Source organism: Phoca vitulina, unplaced genomic scaffold (genome assembly GCF_004348235.1).
Source record: "Phoca vitulina isolate PV1807 unplaced genomic scaffold, GSC_HSeal_1.0 scaffold27, whole genome shotgun sequence".
Classification (NCBI taxonomy): domain Eukaryota; kingdom Metazoa; phylum Chordata; class Mammalia; order Carnivora; family Phocidae; genus Phoca; species Phoca vitulina.
In genome coordinates this window covers 24,172,612-24,183,330 of record NW_022589730.1, presented here as the reverse complement: position 1 = coordinate 24,183,330, position 10,719 = coordinate 24,172,612, and the positions used below count along the sequence as shown (strand labels likewise).

At 43.7% G+C, this 10,719-nt stretch overlaps 1 protein-coding gene across 1 annotated transcript in view; it reads right to left on the bottom strand.

The window, feature by feature from the left end:
- Positions 1-3,631: 3,631 nt before the first annotated feature.
- ACAA2 (acetyl-CoA acyltransferase 2) overlaps positions 3,632-10,719 on the bottom strand; it is a 32,611-nt gene continuing 25,523 nt past the window's right edge. The window contains exons 8-10 of the mRNA XM_032422759.1: positions 7,965-8,035; positions 5,638-5,792; positions 3,632-3,988 (exon numbers count right to left, since the gene is read on the bottom strand). Of these exons, the coding sequence (XP_032278650.1) occupies positions 3,904-3,988; positions 5,638-5,792; positions 7,965-8,035 (311 nt within the window). The 3' untranslated portion in view covers positions 3,632-3,903. The remainder of the gene's footprint in view (positions 3,989-5,637; positions 5,793-7,964; positions 8,036-10,719) is intronic.

Genomic DNA, 10,719 nt, shown 5'->3' with positions numbered 1-10,719 from the left:
TGCTCCTTGCTCGCGGTATCAGCATGTTCCCTCATTCTGTAGTTCCTGATCTCATCTTGTCTGATACCTAAAAAGGCTCCTGAGAAACTGCACGTTCAAAGCACAAGTCTGGCTTTTACTTCCGTCAGAGTTCCTTGTTTCTACAACTGCTTCGGGCCCCTCGAATGTTGTCTGCGGGCCCCCTTCTCATTAGTTTCCTTTGCTCTAACTTACTGGAACACGGCGAACGGTGGGGAGGGCGGATGTTGTGGTGCCTGGGCAGACAGGGCCTTGTCCCCAGCACTGGCCATGCTCCCGAAGAGTTTTGCCTCCGTCAGATGCTTGTTCCTTTACTGAGGCTCTCACGTGAGAGGCACTGGGGCATACAGGGAGTCCAAGGCAGCGCTCCTGTCCCCGGGGAAGCAAGGCTAGGGCCCAGGACACGGATCTCCCATGTGTCTTTGCTCTGTCTCTGTCCCAGCTGCTCCCCACAGCCCTCAGGCCGCACTGGTTCTGGCCCCATCAGCCGAGGTCGGGAAAGGGTGGCAGAATGCGAGCAGCTCCCTGCAGCCCTTGCTCTGTGGGCATCCGGGGCCTCTGAAATAAATAGGGTCTGGAGTGGAGAAGAGGAGCCCCACGGGCTCCAAGTGTCCCCGAAGGTGAAGGGTGGGCAGTTCCATGGTTGCTGAGTCATCCCTGCTGCCCCAGACTCTGTCCCCGGCCCCTTCTCCCTGCGCCCTGAGCCGGCAGGGGCGGGGGCTGGCGCAGGGCCCGGAGCCTCAAGGGGCCTTGACGGGTGCAGCTCATAGGGGGTCTAATGCTGGGCTCCCTGGCTTGGGGGCTTTGCTTCTGCTGTTTTTCACTGCGGAGAAATAAAGAGCAGTGTCCTTGGCCAGAGGGACTTCCAAATTCCTGCACTGGGACTGGCACTGGCCAGCAGGTGAAAGAGAGTTTTGTCCCCCACCTGCAGTCCGAGGTTTCTTTACTGCTGGCTCCTTCTCTCCCTCTCTTTCCAGGAGGCGAGGAGGACCAAGAGGGGCCGACTTTGCTGAGAGAAGCATCTGTGAGATGCTGAGTGAGAAAGGGGCTGGGACAGCACAGACCTGTGGTGCCACCTAGGGGACAAGTGTCCCCGGTCTCGCGGCTGGCGCACACAGACTCCTCATTGCAAGTCAACCCGATTAATAAAACCCAGGATTCACTTTAAGAATAAAAAACGGGGGGGAGGGGCGCGCCTGGCTGGCTCAGTGAGTTAAGTGTCTGCCTTCAGCTCAGGTCATGATCCCCGGGTCCTCAGATCGAGCCCCATGTTGGGATCCCTGCTCAGAGGGAAGTCTGCTTCTCCCTCTGCTCCCCGCAACCGCCCCCCCCCCCTCCTTTTTTCTCCCCCCCCTCAAAGGAAAAAAAAAAAAAAAGGGAATAAAAAAAGAGATGAAGAGAAAGGGAAAGGGGAGTCATTGTTCACTTCATAAAAATAATTTCAATTATTCCTCATTTACAAAAGCATTCCTTTTAGAGTACCTTTAAAAATGTATGCTCCCATCCTACATTTTAGTGATAATTGATTTAGTAAAAAATCTACAATTTTTTTCCATGAAGGTAGAAGAGATGGCACTTATTATGTAGAATGAGGAAAAACCATACAAGAATTGGATCAGTCTTCAGAAAGGCAATGCAAATATACTTGGTTTTATATATTATTCTCATTCTTATTTAAATTTTTCTTTAAGTCATGAAAATGAAAACCAAGGAGTGTTAATAGAAGGAAAAATTGTTCTTCTCTTGTTTGGATCCATCTAGGATAGAGGCCACTAATTCTTGATCAAGTCCCACTTAAATGCCAATGACTTAGAGATATGGCTCTGTCCCACATGCCAGACTCCTTCCCCCAGGTGCCTGCCCAGCGTCTCCGCTTGGATGCCTGTTTCTCCCAACCAACAGCCAAGCCAGGAGGAAATCTCAAATTTCCATCTTCAGAATATAACCAGTGTCTGGCAAGTTCTCACTGCCCTGTTGCTGCCTCTAGGTCTGAGACAGTGCCGTTTCTTGGCCTGGATTACTGCGGTAGCATCCTGACCGGCCTCCCTGCTTCCCACGTTGTCCCTCCACAGTTCATTTCAACAGGGCAGACTGAGGCATCCTTCTTATAAGTCAGGTGATGTCTTTCTCTGACTCAAAAGCCTGCAGTGGGTCCATTTTACTCAGAATAAAAGCCAAAGTCCCTACAATGGCTTCTCAGGCCCCACATGATATGCACCCAGGTACTTCTCTGGCTCATCTCCAACCTTTCTCCATCTTGCTCCCTCTGCTCCAGTCACACTGGCTCTTTGCACACCAAGTGCACTCCTGCTTTAGGACCTACTCTCCTCCCAGATTCTGCATGGCCAATGATCACCTCCTTTAAGTATTTGCTCAACTGTCAGGAGAGTGAGGTGTCTACCCTGACCAAATCCAACAATCCATACTGAAACAGTATTTGCTCAGTTTTCTTGAACTTGAGGTGGTCATTGACATGTACTTTGGTTAATTAAAAGTAGGGCGCCTCTATGTCCCAGTTTACACTTGTTGCCCCAGGGTTCTGGTAATAGCATCCCCTTCTCTTCCCAATAATCAATATATCATTTATTAGTATCAAGACTAAGTTCAATAATTTGCTCCTTGGATGGATTATGAACATCACTTAACAAAGTTAAACTGGTTTTCAAATTTAAAAGAGTAATACAAGACAATTCAACTACACCAAGAAATAAACAATTCAACTTAAAAAACGGGAGAGGGACTTAAAATAAGACATTTCTTCAAAAAAAGATGTAGGAATGGCCAATACGCACGGGAAAAGATGCTCGACATCGCTGATCATTAAGGAAATGCAACTCAAAACCACAGTGCGGTACCCCTCACACCCATGAGGAAGGCTAGTCTAAAAAACAAACAGAAAATAGCAAGTATCAGTGCAGGATGTGGAAAAATTGGAACCCCTTGTACAAGGTTGATGAGAGTGTAAGATGGCACAGCTGCTATGGAAAACTGTTTGGCAAGTCCTAGAAATATTACAATCAGAGTTACCATAGGATCCAGCAATTCCACTTTCGGGTACATGCCCAAAAGAACTGAAAGCAGGGCCGTGAATAGATAATTGTCCCCCCTTGTTTATAGTAGAATTCTTCACAAAAGCAACCAAGTGTCTACGGATGGATGGAAGGATAAACAAACGCGGTCTATACATACAATGGGATATTCTTCTGTCTTAGAATTCTAAGAAGGCAGTGCTGACATGTGATAGGACATGGGTGAACCCCGAGGGCTCGATGCTGGGTGAGATAATCCAGGCACAGGACAGCTCCTGTATGATTTGCTTTCTGTGAGGGGCCTGGAGTGGTCAGATTCTTAGTGGCAGGAAGGAGAATGGTGCTTGCCGGCGTGGGGGTGGGGGGCAGCAGGGAGGGGGGCAGGAGAGTCCGTGTTGAACGGGGGCAGAGTCTCAGCTCTGCAAGACAGAGTCCCGGAGATGGAGGCGACCGGTGGTTGCACAACAGTGGGAAATGTATTTAAGCCACTTAAAAATGGTTAAGATGGTAAATTTTATGGTATGTGTATTTTTCCTCAATTAAAAGATTTTTAAAAATCCAAGAAATGACAGGAAAGGATCAGCTGAAGTTAAAGCAGTATTTATTCCATTTTTCTTGCAATCATATTAATCTAAGGCATACGTGGTAATTACATGGCAAGAGAATACAATTTCTTTTAAGGCCTCTGTAGTTGGATTTTTGTGCAGAAATACATCTTCGCCTCATTATCCCTTAATCACACTCAGACACTTGCAGTAGAGGGCATGTCTGGTTTCGCAGCTGCTCCAAAGGCCACCTGCTTTGCTGTGGCCTGACCCAGCACAGTACGAGGGGGCCTCGCTGGGCCCCCCGCCCCTCAGGCCATGCTCTCGATGATAACGGCAATGCCCTGGCCACCTCCAATGCAAGCTGATCCAACAGCGTATTTCCCGCCCCGACGCCTAGAAGAGAAAGCAGTGGCTGAAATCTACTCAAATAAAAAACGGAGCTAATTAGAAAATTAATGACATAGAATTAATAATGGTCACATCTGCATTATTCATTCTCATTCAGCTCAGCGTCTCAATCTTTTCCCCAATCCTCAATCTTGGTTTATAGTCACAACACAAGGAATTCAGAAAACTGAATATATTTATTAAGAGAAAGTGGTAACACAGAAGAGAGAGGCTGAAACAGATCTAGAAGCTGAGGTGTGTTGTGAGAAAGGAGAGAGGCCAGGTCGTCATGGGGATAAAAAGGAAGCTGAAGAAGGGGGAGTGAGCGGCCAGCCTCTTTGATTTTTATAGATTCTGATTTTCATGGCACCTTAGTGGAACTGCAGTCAGTGAAGTTTGCCCATGTGAACGGGTAGGTGATTTGGAAGCATTTCATGTCCCTTTCATAAAAATTAGACTCCTCTAGACCACGGTCTATTCTCGCTCCTCAATCCAAGAGAAAAGCACCTGGGAACTTTTTGGTGCACATCACTCATTTCAACTCCGTGAATTACTAAATGAAGGGTGCCTGGGTGGCTCAGTCGTTAAGCGTCTGCCTTTGGCTCAGGTCATGATCCCAGGGTCCTGGGATCGAGTCCCACGTCGGGCTCCCTGCTCAGCAGGGAGTCCGCTTCTCCTCTCCCTCTGCCTGCCACTCCCCCTGCTTGTGTTCTCTGTCAAATAAATAAATAAAATCTTAAATTAAAAAAAAAAATGAAATGAAATGAATCCCATTTACCTTAACCTAATAGGAGCCAGAGTGACTTTTCTGGCCTGACGTATTTGGTTTTGTTTGCTTCTTCCTAATAGAGCAAAATGGTCCAAAATACACTGTACCAGAAGGAGGAGCTCTTGTATCAAAACTGAGAAGTATCAGACACGCAGAAGGGCTCTTCTGGAACCCTGGCACAAGTGTCAGAAACACTTAGCTCAGACCCAAACTAGCAGTTTGCTCAGGTTTCTTAAATGACAGCATCCAGCTCAGAATCCTCCCAATATTTTGTTTGTTCTCCTAAAGAATTGTATCTCGGGGCGCCTGGGTGGCTCAGTCGTTAAGCGTCTGCCTTCTGCTCAGGTCATGATCCCAGGGTCCTGGGATCGAGCCCCACATTGGGCTCCCTGTTCCCTCTCTCGCTGTCTCTCTCTGTCAAATAAATAAATAAAATCTTTAAAAAAATAAAATAAAGAACTGTATCTCACTCTTGTAGCTGGCACTGGAGTGTAAGCACACCACGACGACCGAAGTCCTCAGTAGGGCTGACTGCTGTGCACCAGTGCCAGGTGGTGGGAGGGGCTGGGGATGGGGCAGGAGGGGGAGGAGGCAGGCAGTCCTGGCGGCAGGGGGGACAGTGCTGGGGAGGGGCCAGAGGCTCAGTGAGCACACGGCAAACACGAGGAAGCGTGCACATCCCAAGTGCAACACCACTAACAAGTCAACCGAGTCATCTATAAGGTCAGCCCAAAAGGGGTGCCCCCAAATAACTTGTTCCTGGTGAGAAGCAGTACAGGGGGATATGAGGAAGATTGGAAAATGCTGGACTGTTCTGAGGAAACCCAAATCCATGCATTTTTACCCAAGATGGCAAATATGAAATGCAACAATTTCTAGTAAATACCTTAATTCGTGAACCAGGTGCGCCGTAATTCTTGTTCCAGATCCTCCCAGGGGATGACCCAAAGCAATGGCTCCACCATTCACATTGGTTTTACTTGGGTCAAGATCCAAACTCTTCTCGACTGCTAAGTATTGAGGAGCAAAAGCTTCATTCACCTAAAAATAATCAAAACACAGATAAAAATCCTTGTTCATAAGTTGATTTTTAACTGAGAATTGTTCAGTCCTACTGATGACTACTTTTGCTCTTTTTCTCCTATTTAAACTACCTTACGATGTTATTTCAATTTATCTTCAACCACTCTTTGTAAAGATAACAGGTTTGAAAATGGGTGGATTTACCAACCGATACTTTAACTGCATCCCTTGGAGAAAAGAAATCCTCAGCAATGTTATAAATGGGTACCTAGTAGAGACAGTGGGAGATGGCCTACGGGTTCTGGAGCCAGAGGGATGGCTCAAATCTTGGCTGTATGCATGTTCTTTAAGCTCTTGACACTCGAGGTTCCTTCAATAGTAAACTGTGACTGTAGTACATCCTAGGAGTTATTGTGAAGGTTAAATGAAATCATGGGTATTAAGTGTCCGGTGTATTTCCTGACACATACCAACCATTCAGTAGATGGTTGCTCCTAGTATTATTATTATTATTACTACTACTATTATTATTATTTCCCAGTACTACTAGCCTTTCTTCTAAGAAGAAACTGACACACAACCAAGGATAAACCTTCAGAACCAGATACATAGAGGAATGGTTACCGTGCTGAAATTTGGCAGATCTGAAAAGTATCATATTGTATTTACTTAACAAGGTTGGCTATGAGAATTACCTTCCTTCAAGTTCATAGCACTATAGTTTCATATGATCTTAGCTAGAAAATTTTATAGGTAAGAAAATTGATTTTTTTTTTTTTATGATTTTATTTATTTATTTGAGAGAGAGCACGAGAGGGGAGAGGGTCAGAAGGAGAAGCAGACTCCCCACTGAGCTGGGAGCCCAATGCGGGACTCCGGGACCGTGACCCAAGCCAAAGGCAGCCACCCAACCGAGCCATCCAGGCACCCAAGAAAACTGATTTTAAGAAAGGTAACTTTTACAGAGTCGAGATCAAAATCCAGCCTTGTGTTCTTTCCTACTGTATTTTGTGTTTTTCCAAGATGGTGCTTTGTTTGTCCTTAGGTCCTACATTATTTTTCCATTTTATATGGTCATGTTTAAGGCAGTACTAAGAGACCTGGAATATGAACTAGCAAAACTAGGTTTTTGAACTGAGGAAAAACTACCACACGGTAATCAAAAGTCCCAAAGACAATCATATCAAGGTACTGAGAGCTATGTCCTTGAGTACATACACATCTATAAATGATTATGAACAGCTTTGCAGAGCTGACATATTTAAACAGAGTTTTAAGTGTGAAATCTAGAGTCAGAAATTCAGGGACATTATTTGCTAATATAAGTATGATAATTAGGCAGCCCCCTTGAGGGTCTAAGCATGGAAGAAGAGCTATAAGGATAAGCTGTCTGTCTAAAACCATGGTTTCCTGGGGGCGCCTGGGTGGCTCAGTCATTAAGCGTCTGCCTTCGGCTCAGGTCATGATCCCAGGGTCCTGGGATCGAGCCCCGCATCGGGCTCCCTGCTCGGCGGGAAGCCTGCTTCTCCCTCTCCCCTTGCTTATGTTCCCTCTCTCGTTGCCTCTCTCTCTCTCTCTGTGTCAAAATAAATAAATAAAATCTTTAAAAAATAAAAAAAATAAAACCATGGTTTCCTGGATGAGAGGTTACCACAGAGGAGATCACACGTGTGCCGAGTGAGAAGCCCCTTCTCTACCAATTTAAATAAAGAGATTTCCTTTGTTATATTAGTGATTTCCCAATGTCAAGTAGCATATGTTTAATTACGTAAAATTTTCAATCGTCCCCAAATGTAAAATGTATATTATTTATTTCTCACCCACCTTATATAATATTCAATTCAATTCAACAAGCACATAGGTAGTCTAAAATGCAATATTCTTATAAGGTTCTAAAGTTTCTAGGAATTCATATTTTAGTAGGAGAAATCAGACTGTTTTAATTCTTCGAATATACATAAAGCATTTTAATCAGGTAGAGAAAAGTACTGACCCAAAGCATGTAACAAAATTAATACTTAGATGCACATCATTTGGAAAGGCACGGAAACAAAAAAAAAGCTGCAAAATACCAAATTAAAGCCATTTATGCGATAGAAATGGCTTATTCATGTAAAATAGTGTAACACTTACTTCTACCAAATCCATGTTTATTGGTGGTTTATTCATGTAAAATAGTGTAACACTTACCTCTACCAAATCCATGTCCTTAAGACTCTGTCCTGTTTTCTTCAGTACCCCATTGATGGCAGGGACAGGACCTATATAAGAACAAAATCAGTTTCATCTTATATTAAGTATCAAATTTCTCCTTCCTTACTAAACAGGTAAGGAAGAAATAATGTAACAGTTATTAGTAGCCACAAATCTTACTACCTTGATAGCACATTATTCAAAGATGTGACAATAAAAAAACAGAAAACAGCCAAAGTGAAAAGCTGGTTGTGCAAAATTGTAAATGAGACGCTCACATGGAAAGTTCTACCGGAAATGGCTTTAAGAGTTCAGAGAGCCAAAGGAGTCCTCTATGGGGTTTTGCAGTCATTTACAGATCATGCTTCATACCAAAAATCAAGTCAGACTGAGGGCTCTCCTGGGACACAAATCACATGCATTCCTAGTAGAGAAGTGGCTGTGGCCACTCTCTGAATTTTCAGGCCCATCAGGACAAAAGGCAGCAGCATCTCCACATGGGCACAGCAAGGCAGGAAGCCACAAGGCACTTCAGGGAAAAGATACCAGAAGCAAAGAAGTGTTTATGATGACAATGGTAGGCAGATTTTAAACAAAACAAAACCCCCACTGCAGAAATGCAAATCTACCTAATAAGACTTCCGAAACTTCAGCTCCCAACTTACTGATGATCACCGATGACAGTTTAATGCTGCTCAAAATTTTTAAGCATATTGGTATTTTTTCCCAAAAGGTAAAAAAACTGGCTAAAGATTATCTACTTCACTATCTATTCTTAGAGAATGAAATTGCCATAAATGTCTAAAAAATATATGTGTTACTTTCTATTGAATTTAAGTAGTCAAATATTCTGCAACAAGTTTCATAAATATGCCTAAAGTAATAGGGGAAATTGGTCTTTACAAGAAAAGCATAATGCAATCTAAATACAATGTACTTTGTCACCTAGTTAAAATGTTCTTTGGACAACAGTCTGCTTACTGGTGGAGGGCATCCAGTTAGCCCTTTTCAATCTGGCTACCAATTTAACATAGAACCTAGTTCCAGATTCTCTTTGTATGTCTAAGGCACAAAAATAGGATAGAGAGTCAACAGCAGAGCATCGGTTAGCTGGCATGGTCAGGGGATGAAGTATCCTACAGGGACCGAAGTATCCTACAGGGATCAAAAATACACAGAATTAAAAGCCGAGGGTGTTAACTACACTCTACACAACTCCTTGTCTTCATATCCATAGTAAGCATGACTCAAGGGCATTCTTGTTAACTTAGAATCGTTACAGTCAATTGTTACAATACACTGGGCCACAACCTGAGTTTTAAAGGATTGTTCCCATAACATTTTTACTGGGACTCAGAAAGTTATAGTATTTTTGTTGGGAAAAGGAGACCTCATTTCTAGTCCTACCACTAATAGCTATGTAAGCTTGGGCACCTTTTTTGGGCTCTAAGCTTCTCATCAGAAGTGGCTTGAACTGGTTTTTAACCATTGGAATCCTTTCTACAAATAAAGCCCAGTAAAAGATAAAACCAGAGCTGCTACAGCTGCAGAGGTTCAAAGTTTCACCCACCACTGCCACCACTGGGGAGTTCCAGGGAGCGCTGTCTTTCCATTTGTGTCCTTCCTGGGAGCCATTACTAGTCTCAAGTCCCAGCTTTCCTCCCTTTTCTGGGTCAGCAGTTACTCTTGCAAGGCTAAGGATTGCTTGATGTTGGATAACTACATAACCAAGGAAACTATTCTTAGAAATTGGATTGATGAATCAATCCCCACCACTCAATAACCACTCTCCCTTGTTTTCATTTGGGGCACTCCATGTAGTTACCTTGTTTAATCCTATACAACAACCGACAGACAGCGGTCTAGGTGAAGGGACACCTGACACTGAGACATTTGGCATTTATGGCTCTGTTCAAGCCCTGAGGGGAAAAAAAAAAACAATCCTTCCACCACAATGGTGTTCACTGTACTATAGGGCCAACATCCAGACCCTGGCAGAGAAGGAAGGAAAGCTACCTTTTCTTTGCTCACTATGTTAATGTATCAGAACCTATTCAGTGAGGTTAAACTGAAAGAGAACTATAAAATAACTACTTACCTATATCAGATAAATTTGACTGATCATCAAAACCATCCAGATACACTTAAAAAAAACCCATATTCTCCAGGCTTTACCCTGGAGCTACTGAAACAAAATCTTTTGGGGTGGGGTGATGGGTAGATTCTGATGATCATTTGGGGTCTGGGAAACCACTGTTCTAGACACTGAAGTGATAAATGCCATACCAATAGACAGACGTTTAATTTTTTAAGCTACCTTCCATCTCTAAAACAAAAGCCATGTTTTATCAATAGCGAGTAGCTAAAAGCTAACAAGCTTTTAAGGCTGAAACATAGAAAAATTGACTTTTAACGGATGGTTACATAGCTTGCAGTTTTGGTTAAAGTAATCTCAAACACAATGAAAGTAACACAATATGGACATGGCAGCAAATATGGTTGGGTATTAACTTAGTCCCAAATGAGCACAAGTGGTATTACTTGAGGAGAACCTTGAGGCGTACACTGAAGGATCTCTGAGAACACAGGTCAGCAACAGGTCATCTCCCTTCTATCTTGGGCCCTACTTCAAAACCCAATTAGTTAGTTGGAAAAGGCCTAACTAAGCTCATAGAAAAATCTCTAGACCCATCGAGAATCTGAATCTAGCCCTAGGGTATGCTTTTCTTTGGGGTATGATGGTATAGGTGGG